This window comes from Odocoileus virginianus, unplaced genomic scaffold (assembly GCF_023699985.2).
Source record: "Odocoileus virginianus isolate 20LAN1187 ecotype Illinois unplaced genomic scaffold, Ovbor_1.2 Unplaced_Contig_11, whole genome shotgun sequence".
Taxonomy (NCBI): domain Eukaryota; kingdom Metazoa; phylum Chordata; class Mammalia; order Artiodactyla; family Cervidae; genus Odocoileus; species Odocoileus virginianus.
In genome coordinates, this window is record NW_027224328.1 from 1,154,251 (window position 1) to 1,180,099 (window position 25,849).

The following is a 25,849-nucleotide window of genomic DNA, read 5'->3' on the forward strand; positions in this document are numbered from 1 at the left end:
CATTATATAAGGCTTCTTTTTGTTTTTATTGTCACTGTTTAGTTGCTCAGTTGTGTCTGACTCTTTGCGACCCCATGGACTGTAACCTGCCAGGCTGTCCATGGGATCTCCTGCAGTGGGTTGCCATTTCCTTCTCCAGGGAATTTTCCCGACTCAGGGATCAAACCTATGTCTCCTGCTTGGCAGGTAGATTCTTTACTGCTGAGCCACCAGTGAAGCCCTATATAAGGTATTTGCCTTTTAAGTTTTTATAATTTCTTTACTCACTCTAAATAAATGTTTGTTTCTATAATAAATTTTGCTTTTGTATAATAATAGAATTTTGATTCATTTAAAAGATAAGTTTTGATATAAAGATTGGTTTTCCTAGAAGTCACATGCCCCCAATTATGGTTATATTGAAAAGAAACTTTACCTGCCCAAAGAAAGGAAGCCCACGTCTGTAATGTGAGTCCACTTTTGTAAATTTCAGTTTGCTTAAGGTGTTTGTGATTTCACTTGATCCATGTCCAGTTAATTCCAACCCTGAAGAATAATTCAGAGAAGTTGAACTATTCTATATGTTCTATTCGCCTCACCTCCTACCCCATTCCAGCTTCACTCCATTATAACAAAAAAAACCCCCATATACTCTTATTCTTTCATTGACATCTATAATTCCTCAATTCTCTGGTTTCACAAATATCCTGCTTGTTCCATCCATGTTCTTGAGGAGTTTTTCTCCTCATTTCCTCAGAGATCTTGCTCTATCTTGCTCCTCTCCAGCAACCATTTGGGAACAACTTGATTCTTCACATTGGCCTAAAAATATTCTTAAATTTCTGTCACAAACCCTTCCCCAGCAAAAGCCTTCTTTTCAGCACATGGTGAAAAATATAGCCAACACCCAGGGCTTTTTCATTCAGTGACGTGTGATCTGTATTTTATCTCCATTATCTAAAGCCCTCCTCTGTCAAAAGAAACGACTTTTTCATTTTCCCCACTCTGACCCTATGTGTGCTCAATCGCTTAGTCATGTCCGACTCTTTGTGATCCCATGGGCTGTAGCCTGCCAGGCTCCTCTGTCCTTGGGATTCTCCAGGCAAGAATACTAGAGTGGGTTGCCATTTCCTTCTCTAACCCCTTGTCTTCTAGTTTTATTCTGCTTATTTGTCTAATCTTCTGCCTGTAGTTGTTTCAGTTTTTGAGCCCCTCCTTGTCCACCTCTAGCCTCAATTTAGTAATGATACTGAACTTATTTTCAGAACACTTGCTTTTTCTCTTAGGAGGATCTGAATACAGTAAGAATGGTTTCAGATTTACATTTCAGGTCCTGATTTTGCTCAGGCTTTTATTTTGAAATTGTCCATTGAGTGACTCAATTGACATTTTGATATTCCAAGCTATGATGAATTGTCTTAGACAAATCCTCATCACCATAATTCTTTCTCATCTTTTCCTTATCTTGGTTAATGACATTTCATTTCCCAGACCCCCAAATTGTAGTCTTTGGGGTCATTTTGGATAGTATTCTGATTTAACACATTGTAACATATTTTTCATCTAGCCTGTCCTTTTCATGCCTGCTAAAATTAACTTCTTTTTTCTGTTTTTATATTTTTTTAATTGAAATGACAATAAAAAAATTAAAAAGAACAGTGACTATTTTAATCAAACTTTAACTTTACAAATATAAAAATATAAGCAAAGCCCTCTTTTGTGTTGTATAATTATAATATATGCCATGTTCTTTTCTCTGAGTAGTCTAAGTAGTGTATATTCTATGTAAAACTACTAAATGGCAATTGGAAAATATTCAATAGCTTGAGGGAATAAACTAAAAAGTTTTACTTAAATGTTTTAAATCACATTTAGGATTGACATCCCTTTGAAGAAAAGTGAAATTTGTGTTTTTCTCTATGTGATGAAAACTTGTGACTTTTTAAAAAGTGGATAATATTCAAAATAGCATTATGATAATTCTGGGTATGAACTCATATGTTTAATAGCATTAATAGATTTTTTTACTTTTTATCATTGCCTTCCCTTGTAATTAGCATTGTATGGTTCAGTTGCTATTTTTTTTTGTATTTAAGGGTTCTGTTAAGTTAGCATTTTATTTGGAATTGACAATTATTTTATTTATTTATATGAATAGTTTTTGAAATTAACTTAAAAATAGTTTATTAGGTCATTCTTCTTAAATATAGCTGAAGATATCCAATGCTTTCATAATAAAGTCTAACCTCTCTAGTATACAATTGACTTTTCTAAACACCTTAGCACCAGCCTACTTTAAAGATTCCTTTGGGACTGAAGACATTCGTTTTATGCATATTATGCTTTTCTGGTGCATTACCGTTTCAAAATACAATCCATTCTACTCAGATCTGCTCAAATGCTACTTTTTAGAAGTTTGTTTTGGTCTATATTAGAATAAACTATCTCTCTTCACACTCATTGTGCCCTTATTTTTTTAACACTTCCTGTGAAAACTTCACGGTATGTGCTAAGTCGCTTCAGTCGTGTCTGACTCCTTGTGACCCTATGGACCATAGCCTGCCAGGTTCCTCTGTCCATGGGATTCTCCAGGCAAGAGTGCTGGAGTGGGTTGTCATGCCCTCCTCCAGGGGATCTTCCCCACCCAGGGATCAAAGCTGCATCGCCTGCAATGGCAGGCGGTTTCTTTATCACTAGTGCTACCTGGGAAGTCTCCAAGTTTTATTATGGTTATATATAATACATAGATACATATATACATAGCCATTTATATGTATAATTCCTTTCTAGATTCCTAATTCCTTGAGGGCAGAGACCATATCACTAACACAGTCCCCAGAAACTAGAAAGTATTTTACATGGATTGAATGTTTGATAAATGTTTGCTAAATATATAAATAAATTAATATACATTTAATAATAATACAAACCTGTTCCCTCTTCTCTGACCTTGGCTTCCACTTGTAATGTATTCTCATATCCTTTTTGTCTCAGCTGAAATGATTTAGCATTTACTAGTTGTGTGAAACAACCTTCATTGTCTGCCTGAAAAGAAAGGAAGAGAAGTCCTGGGTCCTCTGATTTGTGATTTTAAAAAGTCAGTTATCAACCAATGACGATTTTGTGCTGGCCACAGAAGAAAATTTTACAAATGTTTTGTTCACCTTTTTGGTGCTTATCTTTTCCCCCAGGCGATACAAAGTTTGTTCATTAATCATTGCATCAATCATTGCTAACCTTAGCTTTCTCCTCTCGCTTCTGAAAGTCTGTCCCATTTCTGTCATATTAAACTTTCCTTCCTAGGTGGCGCTAGTGGTAAAGAACCTGCCTGCCAATGCAGGAGACACAGGAAATGCAGGTTCGATCCCTGGGTTGGTAGGATCTCCTGGAGGAGGTCATGGCAACCCACTCCGATATTCTTGCCTGGGAAAGCCCTTGGACAGAGGAGCCTGGTGGGCTGTAGTCCATAGCGTTGGAAAGAGTTGGACACGACTAATGCAACGCAGCTCAGTGTTTCCCAACATGCCATGGTATTTTGTAATTTTATCTCTTTGTGTATGTTGTTCCTTAAATATCTTTTCTTGCTTTCTCTCTCATTGTGGCCAACAGTTACAGCTCTTCTAAACTCAACTCAGACATAACATGTTCTAAGAAGCCTCTGTAATGATCTCCACCTAAATATTGACTGTAGTTATTCAGTGGCTCAGCTGTGTCCGGCTCTTTTGTTACCCCATAGACTGTAGACCACCAGTCTTCTCTGTCCATGGGATTCTCCAGGCAAGAATACCGGGTTGCCATTTCCTTCTCCAGGGGATCTTCCCGACCCAGGATCGAACCCACATCTCCTGCATTGCAGGCAGATTCTTTACTGCTGAGTCATCAGGGAAGCCCAAATATTGACTAGGGACTGTTAACTGTGTTTTCTTGATATCTAGGATATTAATGAAAGCACATATATTTATTGACTGCTGCTGCTGCTAAGTCTCTTCAGTCATGTTCGACTCTGTGCGACCCCATAGACGGCAGCCCACCAGGCTTCCCCGTCCCTGGGATTCTCCAGGCAAGGACACTGGAGTGGGTTGCCATTTCCTTCTCTAATGCATGAAAGTGAAAAGTGAAAGTGAAGTTGCTCAGTCGTGTCCGACTCTTAGCGACCCCATGGACTGCAGCCTACCAGGCTTCTCCATCCATGGGATTTTCCAGGCAAGAGTGCTAGAGTGGGTTGCCATTGCCTTCTCCATTTATTGACTAGATGAATCATTATAGAAATTAGATTTTTAAACTAAATGTTGGGTTCCATATTATAATAAAGATTTGTTTTCATTTTTTTACTTGTTTGCATGAAAATATTTATTGCATAGTAAAATTTAGTCACTCTTAATTTGGGCTTCCCTGGTGGCTCAGATGGTAAATAGTCTGCCTGCAATGCAGGAGACCAAGGTTTGATCCCTGGGTCCAGAAGATTCCCTGGAGAAGGGAATGGTTACCCATTCCAGTATTCTTGCCTGGAAATATTTATTGCACAATAAATAAATATTTATTGCACAAGTTTAATTCATTTAATTTACTTATATACAGATGTCATGACTCATTTGAAAATGAAAATGAATCTTAGTCTCCCTGATTTGATAAAGATTTTGACAGGTAAATTTCTCTCATGTTTATCTTGCTTATCAGTATTCATCGTAACCTTCATCATCATGTTCACCACCTTAGCCTTTCATTCTGCAACTTAGATACTTTGTTTTCCACACCTGACGATGTCTGCTCACACTGCCTCACCTTGACCTTTTGTGTACTCTTCCTCTGAAATCAGTAACTCATACATTTCATTTCTTAATACAACATGTCCTGCTGCTGTTTCCCTTACATCTTCTCTGATGTAATCAAGGACTCCCGTCCATCTTTTCTCTTGGTCCCACCCCTCTTCAACCTGATGCTGATCTCATAGACTCCCACATGCAGGATAGATTCCATAGTGTCACTTGATTCTCCCACTGGCCCAATTCTTAACATTTGCCATATTTTCCTTCTGTTTTCTGTTTGATTAAAGCCAGCTTTGGAGACTTCCACATCCTTTTAGGCCCCGACACCTGGCATTTTGATTGCTGTCAGAAGGAAATTGCAAAGCTGGCCAAATAAATACTATTGTAAATCCACAAGGCCTATCTTCAAGTGGGTTCTGATTATTGCCAGGCAATCTTAAAATATTTCCCTTATTCCACAGTTTTCCTAGGTGACTAATTCTAATACTACTCTCACGTCACATTGTACTGTGTTGCATTATATTGTGCTCTTTATTGTATTATCAGTCACAAGAAAGCAAGATCTGGTGTTAATGTCCTGGGTAGAATGGTTTCCATATACCTCTTGACTGAATTCTTCACAGATGCTTTGTGGATATTTTCCATGGCAGAGAGAACTGTACTGTATATATTTTCTGCACACGTTAATCGTCACCAGGCCATGGACAGGCTTTCCATATGTGTATCTGTAACAATAAAGTGGTCATACAAAAAGATGTTTAACATAAATAACTCACATTTCCTACACATGATTTGATCCATTCATCTTACTCATCTACAGCAATTGCATTTCCTTTCATAGCATTAGCACTTTAGAAGTACTTATTCTGAAACTGTCTTATCTACACCTCTAAAAGAAAATATTTATGAGTACTGAATTGTTTTTTGAAACACCTCCAAATGGAAAAGTAACAATGTGGTTTTTCTCAGATCTTGCCTTCCTCTCAGTTGAGGTTTGACTATAAAACTGCCTATTTCCTTCTCTCTCTGCTGTCATATTATCTAAGTTATGATTCTAGCTTTGTCAACAACTCCAAAGTCATTTTAGGGAAAAAAAATTAGGGAAACATAGAGAGTGTATTTCTTTTGTTTGTTTGCTGGTTTTATTTTTTAAGATTTTTTGTTGTTGTTGACCTAAAAAAAAAAAATCTTTCCTGAATTTGTTACAATATTACTTCTGTTTTATGTTTGCTTTTTTGGCAGCAAAACATGAGGGATCTTATCTCCCTAACCAGGGATTGACTCTGCACCACCTGCTTTGGAAGGCAAATTTTTAGTCACTGGACCATTAAGGAAGTCACAAGAGTGTATTTCTAAGTCCTCCCTAACTTATATATGTTTTAAGAGGATAAGTGAGGAATTAAATGGGAAAGCAGTAATTACAGAACAAAAATATTATAAATGAACTGTATCATGATAGTTGGATTCTGCCAAATCTGATGGAAGGATGTGATGTATGGCCTGAATATTTATGTCACCCTGAAATTCATGTTGAAATTCTAAACCCCAAAGGATGATAGTTTAGGAGGTGAGGGCTTTGGGAGGAGGGCAAAGTTCTCAACGGGTGAGTGCCTTCATAAAAGAGGCTCCAGAGAGATCTCTTGTCCCTCCTTCCACATGAGGACATAAGAAGATGCTCTGAACCAGAAAGAGGACCTTCACCAGAATGTGACCATGCAGGCACCTTGATCTTGGATCTCCCAGCCTCTGGGACTGTGAACAGGAGGAGAAGGGGATGACAGAGGATGAGATGGTTGGATGGCATCACTGACTCAATGGACATGAGTTTGAGCAAGCTCTGGGAGATGGTGAAGGACAGGGAAGCCTGGCGTGCTGCAGTCCATGGGGTCACAAAGAGTCAGACACAACTGAGTGACTGAACAACAACAGAAGTGTGAACAATACATTTCTGTTGTTAATAAGCTCCTCAGTCTGTGGTATTTTGTTATGATAGCATGAGCAGACTAAGGCGTGAACTCAGTCTATTGTTTCTTTTCTTTTTTTTTTTTTTTTTAATTTTATTTATTTATTTTTTTTTTTTTGGAAATTTTTTTGTTTTTTTTTATTTTTTTTTTTTTTAAATTTTTATTAGTTGGAGGCTAATTACTTTACATCATTACAGTAGTTTTTGTTATACATTGATATGAATTAGCCATGGATTTACATGTATTCCCCATCCCAGTCCCCCCTCCCACCTCCCTCTCCACCCGATCCCTCTGGGTCTTCCCAGTGCACCAGGCCCGAGCACTTGTCTCATGTACCCAACCTGAGCTGGTTATCCGTTTCACCCTAGATAATACACATGTTTCAATGCTGTTCTCCTGAAACATCCCACCCTTGCCTTCTCCCAGAGTCCACTAAAGTATGCTTTCTGGACCACCTCCATGGACATTCCCTGAGACATGAAGTGAGATTTAGAGTACTGAATCCTTCCTAAGATTTAGAGGTGGGGCCACAAAAGGCTTTCTCCCTGATGAAAAAATGTAAAGAATCAGAGCTGGTGAGAAGGAGGAAAACACACGTTTTTCATGTTGTTTTTAAAAGCAAGCAGTAAATCCAAACTCCTTGATGTAAATGGAGGGGACTTTATTGCCCAAAGGCAATCAGGGAAGAAATAAATAGCATGCATTTTTGTTTATTTCTTTTTTAAAATTTCATTTTATTAAACAAGAATATAGTTGTTTTACAATATTGTGTTAGTTTCTGCTGTACAACAAAGTGAGTCAGCTATACAGAAACACATATCCCCCTTTTTTCTGGATTTCCTTACCATTTAGGTCACCACAGAGCAGTGAGTAGAGTTCCCTGTGCTATACCGTATGTTCTCATTAGTTATCTATTTTATGCATAGTATCAGTAGTGTATACATGTCAATCCCAGTCTCCCAATTCATCCCACTCCCCCTTTCCCCTTTTGGTGTCCCTGCCATTTGTTCTCTATGTCTGTATCTCTATTTCTACTTTGCAAAAAAGTTAAATGACATGCATTTTTAATTCTATATTAATGTATCCAGAATTTAAGATAGAGGGTCTGCTTAACTTCTTTCTAGCTTCCCAGAATTTAAAAAAATGGGGACAAATAAAATTGGAGATAATAAGACATGGAATAACATGGAAGCTATGAGCATGGGCTCCAGAATTAGATGGTTTGGGTTCATTTTAGCCCAGTGTCTGGTATATAGAAATGCCTCATGCAGCTATATGTATGTTTTTGTGTTACTTGCCAAGGCAATATAGAATTATGGAGGAAGGTTCAGGGTCTGGAGCCAGACTGTTGGATTTAAATTCCAATCTGCCATTTATTGTCTGTAGGAACTTGAACAAGTTAGTTTATTCTTTATATGTTACAGTTTCCTCATTTGTAAAATGAGAATTATCCTTATCTCACAAGGTTAGTGTAAGAACAAAAATGCAAATAAGTGCAAGGCACTTTAAACATTGCCTGGCATATTTTAAATGCTCAGTTAATAATTTTACTAACAGTAGTAAACATGTTGCATGCCATCACCCCTGCTCCTTGGTCTAAGCGCAGACAAGTTGGAGAGACTCATTACTTCTTTAATTAAAATATTTGGAAGGTCAGTAGTCGTTATGTGCAATACAAACAGGGTAGAAAAATAGAAATGAGATGAAAAAATGTAACTCACAAGCTGCAGACGGAAACCTCAAATTCATCCTCTAGGAAACTAATCTTCTTGGGCATTTTCACTTGGACCTCAAACTTGGGCAAAACTGTTGTCAACAAAAGGGAAAAAAACCACAAATGTGAGAGCAGGCAGAAAGTCTTGCAAGAGAAGTAGTAATGATTCTATTACAGAATTTTGTAACAAAGAGTCACATGAAGTGATTTCAATTACAATGAGGAGCGGCAGGTCACTATTGGCAAAAAGAAATGTCATTCATACCCACGGGCAGTTAGCACCATGGTAACTTAGGCTGGTATTATAGTTCCTAGACTCTCCTCAGAATTTGTCCAAGATTTCAAAGGTGGGAGGGAAACAGCTCCATTAGTCTCTGAAGGTCACCATGATTAGACATGCTCACAGGTGCAGAGGGGCCAGAAACTTTCAGGTTGTCCTTATTGTTTTCCCTGTCTGTTCTAGCTCTTCTTCCCAACTTCTAACCCTGCTGACTCATAGAGACCCTAGGCCCACCACCAGATCCCTGTTACAGAAATACCAAAGTGGGAGGAGGGAGAGCTAACATTCTCGCATTGATTCTTCTACCAGTTTCCCTCAGTGGCCCACTCTGGAATCTGAATGTGCCCTTGTAAGTTCTGATCTGTACATCCTCACCCTGGCTTCAGGAAGCCTGGCTAGTAATTTCCTCTGATCCACCAACTGGTGACTGGACTCAGACTTTTCCAGCCTCCCCCACGCAGTTGTATATAAGGTTAGTTGTTCTTATAATTAATCCCTATTCTATAATTCTCATGGCAGTTCTGGTGAGAATGGAGAATCCTGTTTTTGTGATAAGTCTGCTATTCATGGCAAATAGATGGAGAAAAGTGGCAATAGTGGCAGATTTTATTTTCTTGGGCTCCAAAATCACTGCAGATGGTGACTGTAGCCATGAAATTAAAAGACGCTTGCTCCTTGGAAGAAAAGCTATGACAAACCTAGACAGTGTATTAAAAAGCAGAGACATCACTTTGCTGACAAAGGTCCATATAGTCAAAGTTATGATTTTTCCAGTAGTCATGTATGGATTTGAGAGTTGGACCATAAAGAAGGCTGAGCACCGAAGAATTGATGCTTTCAAACTGTGGTGTTGAAGAAGACTCTTGAGAGTCCCTTAGACAGCAAGAAGATCTAATAAGTCAATACTAAAAGAAATCAACCCTGAATATTCGTTGGAAGGACTGATGCTGAAGCTGAAACTGCAATGCTTTGTCCAGTTGATGTGAAGAGCTGACTCATGGGAAAAGGCTGTGATGCTGGGAAAGACCTAGGACAGGAGGATAAGAGGGGGCACAGGATGAGATAGTTGGATGGCATGACTGACTCAATGGACATGAGTTTGAGTGAGCTCCAGGAGATAGTGAAGCACAAGGAAACCTGACATGCTGCAGTCCATGGGGTTGTAGAGTCGGACATGACTTAGCAAGAGAACAACAACTCCTTATCCACAGCATGATGTATTTAACTTACATTAGAAATTCCACATGACTGATAACTAATAAGATGGTTTCAATGTCTGAGTACTATTATTAGCATAGATTACATGTAGGTTACAGACAGCAAGGATGTAACCCCAGAAAATACGTCCTGTTGTAAGATATAGATCAAGAGATGCATGTAGATACAATATATTGGTTAACAATTTATGTTTGAATAGGGTCTGTGGGATCTATTAAAATCTCTTTTGCTTCTTGGCTCCGTGATTTTGGTAAATTTTTAACTTCTCTAGTATCAATATACTCATTTGTAAAATAGAGATGGTATAGTATCTGCCTCAGAGGGCTGCTGTAAAGATTAAATAAGATAGTTGCATGAAATGTTTGGCAAATATTTAGATAAATAAAAATACTTGCTACTTTTCAATTGTTATATGCCAGATTTTTGCTTGTCATCTACATGTAAAAATGATCCAATCTTACATTCTTTAATGTCATAAATGTCTTTGACATGTGTGGAATTCTTACCGTATTCATTCACTTTAAAAGAGTGCTTTATTGTTTTCCCAGGCTCCTTCTGCAGTACCACCTTGTAGGAACCCAGTGTGGGCTCCACTGAGAGTGGGAAAGAGAGCTGACTGAGTCCCCCTTGCAATTTGAGACTGAGCCATTGGAAAATCCGGTTCCTTTTGGGGTCCTATAGGTAAAAGCATCAGATATATATTGAAGCAATTAAAATATATAGTTTTGAGTAGAAGGACAGATTTTCAGGGAGAATGAAGTAGGCTAATTAGATGGTTGGTAAATTGGCACCAGAAGTATTATCAAAGGTTTCTAGGAATTCTAGACTGAGAAAAGGGAAACTTGCCCAGCTGAGATATGACAGGTGATAGTAGCTCTTTTTGTGATTATGCATACCCATCTCGGTCAGAAATATTGCAAGAGCCACTACATTGCATCATCTCAGGGTATTTTGTTCCTTCATTGACATCTTATCCACTCTCCCCAGGATTTATGACAGACAGGGAAAACAGTGTTTATTTAGTTCTGGAGAAGTGCCAGTGGGGAAGGAGAAAGTGGAAAGAGGCGTTAATATAACTCACAGTGAGTCCTCATTCCAAGTGAGAGACACAAGATATTACCTACCTCAATATAAACCACCGGGAACTGAAAAGAAAACAAATGGCATGAATGTGAGATAGAGTATAGAAAGACAAAACTGTGACACCAGCATTAAAACAGTATTGGACCAGCAGGAAGTGAGCCTGCCTATTCAGTTCTTGTCTGGATGAGGACATGTGGCCCTGTTTGAGTCATAACACTTCATATGTTTGGTCTGGGACATAGTCTCTGAAGAAATCATGGGGGCTTCCCTGGTGGCTCAGTGGTAAAGAATCCACCTGCCGATGCAGGAGACAGTTTCGATTCCTGATTTGGAAAGATCCCACATTCTGTGAGGCAACTAAACCTGTGTGTACCAACTATTGAGTCTGTGCTCTAGAGCCTGGGAACCATCACTGCTGAGCCCAGCACCTTAGAGCCTGTGCTCTGCGACAAGAGAAGCCACTGCAATGAGAAGCCTGTGCGCTGCGCCTAGAGAGGAGCCCCCGCTCTCCAGCTAGAGAAAAGTCTGAGAGCAGCAAAGACCCAGCGTGGCCAAAAACAAATAATTTTTTTTTTTTTAAAGAGAAGGAAAAAACCATTCTTAAACAAACAAACAAACAAACAAACAAAAGAAATCATGATTTCATTTTATGAAATAATGCAACCTAGATTTATGTAAAAAGGTCCAAATAATGAGTTTTATTTTGCAGTTAACTTTTATCTGTGAGAAATTCTCCATTTCTCTTAAGAGAGATATCAAATGCACTTATTTTCTTTTGCCCGTTTAGAATAATTGAGTCTTTAAGGAGATAATTTCAACTGAATATTTAATTAACTTTAAGAATGTAGTTGAACTTATCTCCCTTATCCTCCAATAGCCGTATGCTTTGGAGAACTTTCTGTGGTAGATTTAAGTATCTCATATTGGTCTCAGGTTCTCCAAAGAACAGGTTTTACATTTTGGCCTTTTTTTCTGCCAATCTTACTGCTGGGAAAGATGGAAGGCAAAGGAGAGAGGGCGACAGAGTAGGATATGGTTAGATAGCATCACTTACTCAATGGACATGGACTTTTGCAAACTCTGGGAGTTATTTGCAGGACGGGGAAGCTGGTGTACTGCAGTTCATGGGGCTGCAAAGAGTCAGACACAACTTGGAGACTGAACAACAACAAAATAGCCATTGTTATGAGACTCACCGTTTCATTCAAAGGGCGAAAGTTGACATCCATAGAGACAATGCGGAATTTCACTGAAACACAGAGATTTTTCTCATGAAAGCCACCAGTGGAAGTTCAGGATGATAACACAAATAACAATGTGCCAGGGTTTCCTAAAGGTAACAGAGAACCACACCTCCAACCCTTCAGATTGCCTTTGCTTGTTTGGTTCCTTATACCTGTTTGTCCTGGCTTGTAGATGGGTTTGTCTGTCTGGACAAAGACTAGGCTTTCTTCTTTTCTAATGTATATTGGCTTCCTCTTTACGAAGTTCTGGGTTGGCCCTTGCACCTGCACAGTTATGAATGCTGAGGAAGCTGACTTTGGAATCTGTAAAACAGAAATGAGCTGAAGAATCTGTCCAGATCCACTTCTGAATGTCTCATCCTTTGTGACTTTCTCATTTCTCTGGTTAGTTCCATGGGAATTAGTAAGGGCTAGGCTTCCTTGGTGGTTCAGATGGTAAAGAATCCACCTGCAATGCAGGAGACCCAGGTTCAATCCCTGGGTCAGGAAGATCCCCTGGAGAAGGGAATGGCTACCCACTTCAGTATTCCTGCCTGGAGAATTCCATGGACAGAGGGGCCTGGTGGGCTACAGACCACTGGGTCACAAAGAGTCAGTTGGACACAACTGAGAAACAGATACTTTCATTTTCATTTTTTCAGGGTCAAATGGAATGCCCCCTGCTTTATAGATTAATATGATTGTGTAACATGAAAGCAGCAATTTATTGATTTCATTAAAGGAGAAAAGTCATTGCAATAAAAATGAAATAATTCTTCAACCAGTCATGACAATGAAGGCAATAACAAGTTCTCATTTTGACAGTAATATGGTAGTATTAAAATAATTTTTAAAATTTATTTTCTAACAGTCAAAAGCAGCACTGTATATTATTATTGGTAATAAGCTGGTATGATTAACTATGTAATACTTTAAGTTAGAAAAGTTTACAAGGACAGTACATTAACCATCAATCACCTGGGAAATCTTAGATAAGTCACTAAACTTTATGAATCTATGTGTTTATATCTGCAAATGCATGAACATTATTTACCTTCAAAGTTTGCTTTAAGAGCAAATAAAATCCCTCCTATAACCATTATTATCTTTTGTATATTGCACCAGTTCTGTTTGTAAATATTATGAAAGTATATTCAGTAGAACTTTTATCTTTAGACTTATTTGGAATTCATTCTGTACTCCTGAGTTTTCTTCATTTTTCTATTTTGTATTTTATTTTTTATTGGCATATAATTGCTTAATGATGTGCTAGCTTCTGCTGGACAACCAAGTTAATCAACTATATGAATATACATATCCCCACCCTTTTGAGCCTCCCTCCCATCCCTATCCCACCCATCAAGGTCATCACAGAGCACCAAGCTGAGGTTTTTTTAATTGTTGGGGGTCAGAACCCAAGGCATCAGCTAATGTGCTCTCTCTGTAATAATTTCCCTTTCCCCAAGGAGGAATGCTGACCGTGAAGGAGCGGCAGTAGAAGGAGTTTTTCGCCTCCAGGTCTGTGAAGAGAATCCTGCCCTGCACCTCATATTCCAGAGTTACTGTCAGCGCCACTGTCTCATTGAGGTGATTCAGCAGGACGCAGACCTTCTCAGGAACACCAGCATACAGCTGTGATGGGATCAGCACCAGGTACTGCCTGTGGAGAAGAGGGGTCTGGGTCAGCCTTGGAGGGGTTATTGTGGTTGTTTTCTAGGTAATCTTTGCTATCTTCATCAGTCACAGAACTGAGTTAGGTTTCAGCAGGAGTGCAAAGGAATATATTCTTCAAAGGCCAATCCAGAGACTTTAGAAACTCAGAAACCCCCTACCAAGTTAAACACCCATACATTTCTCTGGTATTGTGGAAATAGTCACCCTTACAACATTAGCAAACCTATTCGTAAGCTATGGATAAGCACTCATGAGTTCTTATATATTTTGGATAGAGGTAATTTTCTAAATTAGAAATTTTCAGTGAACCAAGAAAATGTGATCACACACACACACACACACACACACACACATACACACACACATGAACACTATTCAACCTTAAAAAAAGAAGGAAATCCTTCCCTTTGTGACAACATAGATGGCCCTTGAGGGCACAATGCTAGGTGAAATAAACCAGAGAAAGACAATTGTGTCTGGTATCACTTACATGTGGAATCTTTTTTTTTTAAAAAGTCAAACTTAGAAACATGGAGTAGAAAAGTACTTTCCAGTGGCTGGGAGGTAGAGGGAAATAGGAATAGGTTGGTAAAAGGGCATACACTTTTATTTATGAGGTGATAAGAGCTGAAGATATAATATCTAATGTGGTGACTATGGCTGATAACACTGTATTGTGTAACTGAAATTTGCTCACAGATCAGAAATTAAATGTTCTTACCTCTCCCTCAAAAGTAGATAGCTGAGAGACAGATGTGCTAGATAAATCATTAGATTAATCTATGTGATAGATTAGTTAGTTCAATGGGGAAAATCCTTTCACAACATATATGCATGTTGTACACATTAATATCTTACATCTTTAATTCTCAGTAATATGTCAACAGTCCTCTCAAAACACTTTTAATTTATTAACAAACAATATTATTGATAATTAATCGTCATTGAAACCAATAAGAGAATCTGTCTGTGTGTGGTCTTGGGTTTCGTATGATGGTATCACAAATCACTTCGTTCCAGGAAACATTAAAGAGATAACAATTCATGGAGAGGAACTGAATCTATTTTCAATACTGTTTCAGAAGCAACCTTACCTCTTTTCTTTCTTCCACTATCTGCAGATAGAAGACAAACTGGGTTAAGCATCAGATGTATTACCACACACACCCAGAAGACAATTCCTCTGGGATTCCTCATTCCTCAGTTGCAATTTATCTATCATTTAGAAAAGTCCAAACATACTGTACTCTGTGATGCTCTGGTGGTTTATGCTTGTCGATCTATCTGAAATGTCCTGGTCTAGCTGGAAAACTTCTATTTGCTTCATAAGACTCATCTCAAAAACAGCTTCCTTATGTAGACTTTGGTGATGCCCCTTGGTTTATATCAGTTCCCATGAGGAGTTAGGTATTATTTGTCAGTATTCCCACAGAGGGCTTCCCTAGTGACTCAGGAGATGAGGGTTCGATCCCTGATCCAGGAAGATCCCCTGGAGGAGGAAATGGCAACCCACTCCAGTATTCTTTCTTGGAAATCCCCTTGGACAGAGGACTTTGGCAGGCTACAGTCCATGGGGTCGCAGAGTTGGACACAATTTAGCAACTGAACAACAACAATTCCCACAGAATCCTGGTTCTGTTTTTGCATTTTATTTCATTCCCTGTGCACCATCTCTCTCTCTCTTTCTCTCTCTTTTATACTATGGGGTACTGAGGTCACAGCTCACATTTTGTTGATCTGTATGTTCTCAAAATCTAATGCTAGCCTTTAAAGATTTGGTGAAGGATTGAGTGACTTGACACACAAATCCTGGCTTATCTTTAGGTCTTATCCATCTTGGGAACCCATGACTTGGAGGAGACACAGATACTATGTCACTTTGCAATGGCCAAGACAAGACATTGTAGCCTTTTTCATTAGCCAGTAAAGAATTTATCTTTTTTTTTTTGTAGGAATTATATGTTTTTATTTGGTGAATATTGTAGAATTCCATCATCTTCGTAGGTGAATGTTTCACAAATATTTCACAAATATTATTACCTTGTGTCTCTGAGTTTTCTAGAACTGGAGTATACCTTTTACCACCTGTGGTAATCATTTTCAATGCTTTTCAACAGCAGATAATTTCATAGAGAATTAGGAAATAAACAAAAAGACAGACATCAAGAAACATATAACAGAATGGGAGAGAGGAGGGCATTAGAATTTTCTGGAAATGTTGCTTACGGTTTGGAGGTAGCTGAAGCATCTCTGGGAAGGAGCAAGAAAAGCAGAATCAAGACTGGATTTGGCAATTGATGTCCCCTCATGGTGTAGAGAGGACCAGGAAAGAATGGGAATCTGAGTCCTTGATTCCTTGAACTCTGTTCTTGTTCCAGAATCCCTGGTTTTTATTTTACCTGATGGATAGTGAAAGTAAACGGCTAACCATTTATTTTTGTAACATATTAACTACTTTCAGTATAAAAAAATCAATTGCAGATCACTTCCATCCAATTGCTCAAATTTTCAAAGGGCCTGAAAAAGAGAATGTTGAGACTACATTAGTTGTGGTTGTTAATCAGCACTTTAAACATCTTTAAGAAAAAAATAAAAATAAATGATATGATTTGGTGAAATTAAGAGCTACTTATGTAAATACACAACACGGATCTTTTCCTGGAAGTCCAAGGAACAGCACATATTCCCTGAGCGTCAACCAATAGAGTTCTTTAACGAAACAAAGGAAAATTTATCCCAGAATTTTAAACAAAATAAATATAATCTCTCTATTGTTTGAAAGCTTAGTTTTCACTTTTTATAGCTATCTTTATATTTATTTATAAAGAAAATGAACCCACATAATACATTATTATAGTTTCTTAGTTCATTTAACATCTAGAATATAAAGCCAATTAATTAATTTTATCTTCTAAGAAAATAACCTTTAGAATCTTTAAAAAGATGGTACAAATGAACTAATTTACAAAACAGAAATAGAGTTACAGATGTAGAAAAAAGCTACAAAGGGGGACAGCATGGGGAGAGGGGGAAGGGATAAATTGGGAGACTGGGATAGACATACACACTACTATATATAAAATAAGTACTAATAAGAACCTCCTGTGTAGCACGGGGAACTCTACTCAGTACTCTGTAATGATCTATATGGGGAAAAGAATCTAAAAAAGAGTGGATATATGTATATGTAAAATTGATTCACTTTTGCTGTAAACAGAAACTAATACAACATTATGAATCAACGATACTCCAATAAAGATTAATTTAAAAAATAAAATTCCAATGATGATAATAAACTATGAGTGATATAATGCTAGGTTAAAGTAAACTGTAAGAATACTTGTGTGAGGCCTTGGTACCTGGCAAATGCTTGCTGAATGAAGATAAAACTTTTCAGCTTCATTTGGTTTCTTCTCTCATTAGAAACTATGCTCTTTCCACTTCCGCCCTGCATTCCTACACTGCCATAAGTAAATATCTTCATTCTCTGCCAGCTTAATATGGAATAAAGTAACTTATAATAAATAATAAATGATTTTCAACAATGCTCCAAGTAACTTTTCATAGGTGTAATTATACTTTTTTGGATATATACCAATCCCTTACTTTAGCCAGACGCCTAATGACTAAGTATAAAAATCCACATTTTGATGAAGCAAAATCACCATTACAGTTTAAACTTCTAGAGTAGAAGAATAAATCTGAAGTGTTATATAACTTTATTGTTGTGATTTTTAATTGAAAATGATAGTAGATACATTTAAAATATTTATCATAGAGCATAAACAGTATGTTCTCCATGTTCTCTGCTAGTGCTTATATTACATAATTTTGTGGTCTTCAGTCTTTTCCCTCCTTGTATTCCCAAAAGAATTTTAACTTTTCACACAAGCTTAGCTTTTAAAACTTCTCATCATGAGTAAGATAACAAAAAATATATTATAAATACTGATATTTTAAAAATAAAGTGAAATACCACTTTGAAAATGTATTCAGTGAAATGTAAATACTGCAGTCATTTATTGCCTACCATTATCCATTTAAAACAATGCAAACTATTCTTTTAAAAGTTGGAAATTTTTGCATCATTCTTGTTTCTGCTCAATCTAGTATTCCCACATAATTTTACCCTGTTATTTCATGCTTCAATATATTTTATTTTTTAAAAAAGAATTTTTGATGTGGATCATTTTTAAAGTCTTTATTGAATTTTTAATAATATTACTTCTGCTTTATACTTCGTTTATTTTTTTTCTTGGCCTCGAGATGTGTGGGATCTTAGATCCCTGACTAGTGATTGAACCTTCACCCCCTGCATTAGAAGGTGAAGTCTTAACTACTGGACCACTGGGGAAGTACTGCTTCAATATATTTTAAAGATCACTCTATCATACATTTCTGAAACTAAAGATAATGAAAACTATAAAAGAGGTTCTTATACCTATCCAGTTCTGAGTAGTAATAGATTTTTCTAGATCAAGCTATCATTATAAGTATGGTCAATATATTCTTTATCAAAGCTATATATAGCTACTATAATTTCAATAATATTAAACACAAGAAAAATTTTGTTTGAAAGTCATTTCTAAATGAAATTATTTGTGTATTCCATCCCTCTGGGTCCCCCAATCAGATTATGTGTCTTTGGATGAATATGACTTACTGCTAGATTGACACACATCTCACCTATCCTCTTGCTATGTTTTCTATTCTCCTATGTTCTACTCTCCTATGTTTCTATTCTAGAATATTCCTATTCTACTTCCTATTCTATAGATGCAAGCACCAAGAAGTCTTGTTCACATAAAGAGAGATAGAGGTCTTCCCTGGTGGTCCAGTGGCTAAGACTCCACGCTCCCAATACAGGGGGCCCAGTTTCTATCCCTGGTCAGGGAACTAAGATCCCACATGCTGCAACTAAGATCCAGTGCAACCAAATAAAATAAGTATTTTTCTAAAATAGGAAAAAAACACAAGAAGTTCTGTTATAACATCATCATCTGAATATTTAGTTATCTAAGTTATAAGCCAAAGGTTGCATTGCAATCATCATTGAAAAAGAATTTCAATTACCTGTGCTGTGCAGTGCTTAGTTGCTTCAGTTGTGTCCAGCTCTTTTTGACTCCATGGACTGCAGCCCGCCAGGCTTCTCTGTCCATGGGATTCTCCAGGCGAGAATACTGGAGCTTAATTACCGATCAGCTGATGAATCAAGTATGACTTCCTTAATTCTATTGAAAGCACACCACTGGAAACTAGGTCAATTGCAAAAGGATTTGGAACTCAGTTATTAGTCATTCTTTCACTGTCTAGAAACATTACAAAAAAGGCACTTATAAATGGTTACTAATTGCTACAGTCCTACCTAGAATCATTTGATATGCTCAATATCTTTGGCGAAATTGAAATATTATTAATTTAAATATACTTTTATCAATAGAAAACCTCAAAGTGCTTTTTATTACTGTCAAAACTATGACTTGCATAATTATATTTCTAGAAAGTGCCTACAAATAATCTGATTTACAAAGCTAGGCCTCATTGTCAAGATAATCAGTCAAGTTAGATTTATGACTGATAGGAAAAAAATTATTTCATTTTTAATTCTAATAAACTCACAAAAGTACATTCTTATGACAGTTATCCCACTTCCGGATTCTAAGATAAGTGAGATCCCATTTCTGAACTCTAAGATCAAGAGTTTTGCTGTGTATCTGTTTCCTGGATTCAGTGTTTCTTTCTGTGCTCTCTCCTTTATTCTTACGCAACTCCCAGGGGCAATATAAACACTGACAAGAGTTGAGGAAGAAAAAGGTGAGGTTTAAAAATGAAAACTTTTATTATTTTTACCTCCCACCACTATAATAAATGAGTACAGAAAATTTCAAAGTGAGTCAAAAGTACCCATTTTAAATGTTATACATTTTTAATACCAGAAATATATTTAAGACAGTTGGATGTATGAGGGCTGATGAGCTACAATGAGTTCGTGATTTATTGATTTAAGAGACTTTGTGCAAATATCAGTATTTTGGATTTTTTTTTTGCAAAAGACAAGCAAGTTTTTCACTCTAAGATATATCTAAAACACATAAGTAAATATCATAATATTAAAATAAACCCACAGATCATGTCTTGATTGAATTATCAACATTATGGTAGTGATTTTATGTAATTATTACCTACAAAGACCATAAGTTTATTGATCATGCACAATTTCAGGGATTTCAAAATGATGTTGAAATACAGAGGCCAAAACTGAACCTAATGGCAGATTCTGTCTAGCCAAATGTCAAAGTCAAAGATCAATGTTATAGTATTCCAACTTTTAATAGTAGGTAACCACTTAACTCATATGAATGAAAATAGAGTAATGAAATTCCAGTCATCAGTTTAATAGACACTTAATAGATATTTGTTGAGTGAAAGAATAAATAAAATAAGTTTGTGACTTTCTTGGCTAAAGTATCGCCGTATAAGCAGGAAAAGCATTTGGAAAGAAAGAATCTGAAAATACAATATGGGAATTTTCTAACTGACCTTAAAGCAGGGTGACAAAGTACTTAAGAGAATAGACTCAATTGTCAAACTTCTTGGAAAGAATCCCAGGTTCCTCACTGTGACCTCTTCAACAAATTATTTAACCTCTCAGGGCTTCAGTTTATCTATAAAGTTGCTTAAGAGTAGCTCCCCAAGGATTAGATTTAATTTAACATACTTAAAATACTTAGTGTCTGGCATAGACTGAAAGCTATATAAATGTTCATTATTATTATTAATAGTAAAACTGTCTTTCCAGGTTTTTTTTTTTTTTTAAATCTTAGAAATTCTTTTTTCTTTTGTGCAGAGAACAATTTGTTTCACATAACTGATATGTAAGATTCATAGTTTTGAACACCAAGTTTAATTGACTCAGCCAAGAAATTCCCACACAAAGAGGAAAATTGCACACAGCCACCCAATCATTCACTAAGGGCTTCCCAGGTGGCGCTAGTGGTAAAGAACCTGCCTCCCAATGAAACGGGATTCGATCCCTGGGTTGGGAAGATCTCCTGGAGGAGCACATGGCAATCCACGCAAGTCTTCTTGCCGGGAGAATCCCAAGGACAAAGGAACCTGGCAGGCTATATATAGTCCATGGTGTCGCAAAGAATTAGATCTGACTGACCTAGTATTTCCTCTAATCACTCACTAAAGCAAAAATTATTATTCATAAACTCTGAAGAAGAAGTCGCTCAGTCGTGTCTGACTCTTGGTGACCTCATGGACTATAGCCTATGACACTCCTCCGTCCATGGGATTTTCCAGGCAAGAGTACTGGAGTGGGTTGCCATTTCCTTCTCCAGAGCATGTTCCTGACCCAGGGATCGAACCTGGGTCTCCAGCGTTGTAGGCTGATGCTTTACCATCTGAACCACGAGGGAAACTTTAAAATGAACTGAATACAACTTTAGATGAACTGAAATGTTTAATAAGTGAAGACTCATGTTATATATTGCCTTGGTAGAATCTATCTTACACATCCACCAAAATAGGAAGATCTTATCACAACATAAAAGCTTTAATTACTTACTGTTAGGTGAAAAGGAATAAAAGTTAACTTTTGCTATAATAATAGCATTAAATTTTGACATAAACTAGGAAGAGAGGCAAATAAGTAGATGTGAAAAGAGTTGACTTTGTAATTGCTGATAATTCTAATTTTCAATTGTGTATGGCAAACAGATTCTTTAAAATCTCAAAGTTATTTTTTACAAAATTCTGTGAAAGACATTATTACCTTTGGACATATTTCTAAACTGCTACTTTCAAAGAAAAATATGTTTACAGAACATTGAGCAACTGTGAGTGGGTGAGAATGGAAGTGTCCTTGTCACTTAGTGTACACTGGGGCAGGTGCTGTTAGAATCACTGGCATAAGCAGAATGAAATAAAAACTCACGTTAACAGAAATGGGACATTCATAGCAATATTTTTTTAAAACTATTTTTTATTGGAGAAAAGTTGCTTTACAAAATTGTGTTGGTTTCCGTACAACAATGAGAGTCAGCCATAATTGCATGTATATTCCCGCCTTCTTGAGCCTCCCTCCCCTCTCCCCATCCCATCCCCTCTAGATCATCACAGAGGGCCAGGCTGGGCTCCCTGTTATGCAGCAACTTCTCACCAGCTATCCATTTTACACATGGTAATATGCATATGTCAATGCTACTTTCTCCATTCATCCTACTCTCTCCTTCCCCCACTGTATCCACAAGTCCATTCTCTATGTCTGCATCTCCATTCCTTCCCTGCAAATAGATTCATCAATACCATTTTTCTAGATTCCATATATATGTTTTAATATATGATATTTGTTTTTCTCTTTCTGACTTATTGCACTCTCATACTTTGTTTTTAAAAGCAACAGGACCCTGGGAAAGCTATGACTATTTGAAGCATTGTATCTTAGACACTAATGATCAACTTTTTTGAAAACTGAATATCCTCAATTGTGTGACACTCATTCATCTTTTTTGCTACGTAAAAACCACTTTCCAGCATTGTCAGTCCTCTACTAGAAAATAGGTGGGATGAGAGAGAGAAAAAAAAAAAAAAAAACGCACGTCATTTTAATTAAATTTTCATGTTTCTGGGCTGTTGGAAGTAGTAGCAGGCTTTTTAACCTCTGCCCTCTTTAGCTCTTCTTACTGAGAATTCCAGAAACCTTCCATTTTTGTCCCTAGTCTTATTTCTTGAACTATTTCCTATCAGGAAAGAAATTAGTAGTTAATAATGTCAGTTGCTAAGGCTGATCTTCAGGCTGTTTTCATCATGGTATAATTCCCTAATCTACAGAAAACAGCTCTGCAGTTCCACAGCTCAGACTTTTCTGTAACTCTTCTATTCACTTGAACTTATTTCTCTCCCTGCTGCTTTTTTTCTCCCTTCACTGCAAATAAATCTATCCAACTCTCATCTTAAGGCATGATTTTGAATTAATTCCACATTTGTGCTTTCTCATGTGTCATTCATCTCATCAGAAATGTCTTCTTTTGAGGCATTTCTGTAGTAATCTGTGCCTAAGAACTGCTTATTGACAACGGAGATGAGAAGAGATTTCTCAGCTTAATTCCCTGCCATGCTGATCATTCTATCACTGGGCAATTCTCTACTCACTAGGGTTCTCTTACTAGCTCTTGATACACTTTATTGCTGTTTTTTTTTTTTTTTTTTTTTTTTTTACAGTTCAACTGTTAGCATATACATTTATATAAACTGTCAGTGATTTTAAAACTTGATTATTATTAGAATCACCTAAGGAGCTCTTTATTTATTTATTTTTTCCCATTTATTTTTATTAGTTGGAGGCTAATTACTTTACATCATTGCAGTGGTTTTTGTCATACATTGAAATGAATTAGCCATGGATTTACATGTATTCCCCATCCCGGTCCCCCCTCCCACCTCCCTCTCCACCCGATCCCTCTGGGTCTTCCCAGTGCACCAGGCCCGAGCACTTGTCTCATGCACCCAACCTGGGCTGGTGATCTGTTTCACCCTAGATAATATACATGTTTCGATGCTGTTCTCTTGAAACATTCCCACCCTCGCCTTCTCCCACAGAGTCCACAAGTCTGTTCTATACATCTGAGTCTCTTTTTCTGTTTTGCATATAGGGTTATCGTTACCATCTTTCTAAATTCCATATATATGTGTTAGTATACTGTAATGGTCTTTATCTTTCTGGCTTACTTCACTCTGTATAATGGGCTCCAGTTTCATCCATCTCATTAGAACTGATTCAAATGAATTCTTTTTAATGGCTGAGTAATATTCCATGGTGTATATGTACCACAGCTTCCTCATCCATTCGTCTGCTGATGGGCGTCTAGGTTGCTTCCATGTCCTGGCTATTATAAACAGTGCTGCGATGAACAATGGGGTGCACGTGTCTCTTTCAGATCTGGTTTGCTCGGTGTGTATGCCCAGAAGTGGGATTGCTGGGTCATATGGCAGTTCTATTTCCAGCTTTTTAAGAAATCTCCACACTGTTCTCCATAGTGGCTGTACTAATTTGCATTCCCACCAACAGTGTAAGAGGGGTCCCTTTTCTCCACACCCTCTCCAGCATTTATTGCTTGTAGACTTTTGGATAGCATCCATCCTGACTGGCGTGTAATGGTACCTCATTGTGGTTTTGATTTGCATTTCTCTGATAATGAGTGATGTTGAGCATCTTTTCATGTGTTTTTTTGCCATCTGTATGTCTTCCTTGGAGAAATGTCTGTTGAGTTCTTTGGCCCATTTTTTGATTGGGTCATTTATTTTTCTGGAGTTGAGCTGGAGGAGTTGCTTGTATATTTTTGAGATTAATCCTTTGTCTGTTGCTTCGTTTGCTATTATTTTCTCCCAATCTGAGGGCTGTCTTTTCACCTTGCTTGTAGTTTCCTTTGTTGTGCAAAAGCTTTTTAAGTTTCATTAGGTCCCATTTGTTTATTTTTGCTTTTGTTTCTAAAATTCTGGGATGTGGGTCATAGAGGATCCTGCTGTGATTTATGTCGGAGAGTGTTTTGCCTATGTTCTCCTCTAGGAGTTTTATAGTTTCTGGTCTTACATTTAGATCTTTAATCCATTTTGAGTTTATTTTTGTGTATGGTGTTAGAAAGTGTTCTAGTTTTATTCTTTTACAAGTGGTTGACCAGTTTTCCCAGCACCACTTGTTAAAGAGGTTGTCTTTTTTCCATTGTATATTCTTGCCTCCTTTGTCAAAGATAAGCCATAGGTTCGTGGATTTATCTCTGGGCTTTCTATTCTGTTCCATTGATCTATATTTCTGTCTTTGTGCCAGTACCATACTGTCTTGATGACTGTGGCTTTGTAGTATAGTCTGAAGTCAGGCAGGTTGATTCCTCCAGTTCCATTCTTCTTTCTCAAGATTACTTTGGCTATTCGAGTTTTTTGTATTTTTCCATACAAATTGTGAAATTATTTGTTCTAGTTCTGTAAAAAATACCGTTGGTAGTTTGATAGGGATTGCATTGAATCTATAGATTGCTTTGGGTAGTATAGCCATTTTGACAATATTGATTCTTCCAATCCATGAGCACAGTATATTTCTCCATCTGTTTGTGTCCTCTTTGATTTCTTTCATCATTGTTTTATAGTTTTCTATGTATAGGTCTTTTGTTTCTTTAGGTAGATATACTCCTAAGTATTTTATTCTTTTTGTTGCAATGGTGAATGGTATTGTTTCCTTAATTTCTCTTTCTGTTTTCTCATTGTTAGTGTATAGGAATGCAAGAGATTTCTGTGTGTTAATTTTATATCCTGCAACTTTACTGTATTTGTTGATTAGCTCTAGTAATTTTCTGGTAGAGTCTTTAGGGTTTTCTATGTAGAGGATCATGTCATCTGCAAACAGAGAGAGTTTCACTTCTTCTTTTCCTATCTGGATTCCTTTTACTTCTTTTTTCTGCCCTGATTGCTGTGGCCAACACTTCCAAAACTATGTTGAATAGTAGTAGAATCACCTAAGGAGCTCTTTAAAAATACAGTTTCCAAGGCTCCCCACTCCATACTTACTGAAACTAAATATTTAGCCTTTATACTACATAATCTATTTTCAAGTCCCTTTTTTTTTAGTATGATTGACATGAAGAATGCCATATATTTAATGTATAGAAGAGAAGCATATATCTGTGAAAAAATGAAATGTTTCATGAATTTGTGTGTTCTTATCTAGGGGTCATGCTAATCTTCTCTGTATTGTTCTAATTTTAGTATGAGTGAGTCAAAGTTGCTCAGTCATGTCCAACTCTTTGTAACCCTATAGACAGTAGCCTCTGTCCATGTGATTCTCCAGGCAAGAATACTGGAATGGGTTGCCATTCCTTTCTCCAGGGGATCTTCCCAATCCAGGGATCGAACCTGGGTCTCCAGCATTGCAGGCAGATTCTTTACTGTCT

At 37.2% G+C, this 25,849-nt stretch overlaps 1 protein-coding gene and 1 non-coding gene across 2 annotated transcripts in view; both read right to left on the minus strand.

Moving 5' to 3' along the window:
- LOC110144653 (pregnancy zone protein-like) overlaps positions 1-16,274 on the minus strand; it is a 52,913-nt gene extending 36,639 nt beyond the window's left edge. The window contains exons 1-10 of the mRNA XM_020904637.2: positions 16,128-16,274; positions 13,707-13,887; positions 12,401-12,551; positions 12,201-12,253; positions 11,046-11,066; positions 10,428-10,596; positions 8,431-8,515; positions 5,347-5,470; positions 2,910-3,024; positions 416-525 (exon numbers count right to left, since the gene is read on the minus strand). Coding sequence (XP_020760296.2) covers positions 416-525; positions 2,910-3,024; positions 5,347-5,470; positions 8,431-8,515; positions 10,428-10,596; positions 11,046-11,066; positions 12,201-12,253; positions 12,401-12,551; positions 13,707-13,887; positions 16,128-16,210 — 1,092 coding nt within the window. The 5' untranslated portion in view covers positions 16,211-16,274. The remainder of the gene's footprint in view (positions 1-415; positions 526-2,909; positions 3,025-5,346; positions 5,471-8,430; positions 8,516-10,427; positions 10,597-11,045; positions 11,067-12,200; positions 12,254-12,400; positions 12,552-13,706; positions 13,888-16,127) is intronic.
- Positions 16,275-25,584: 9,310 nt separating this feature from the next.
- On the minus strand, positions 25,585-25,688 carry LOC139033966 (U6 spliceosomal RNA). Its single transcript, XR_011486446.1, has one exon. It is a non-coding gene; the product is annotated as a U6 spliceosomal RNA (small nuclear RNA).
- Positions 25,689-25,849: the final 161 nt, after the last annotated feature.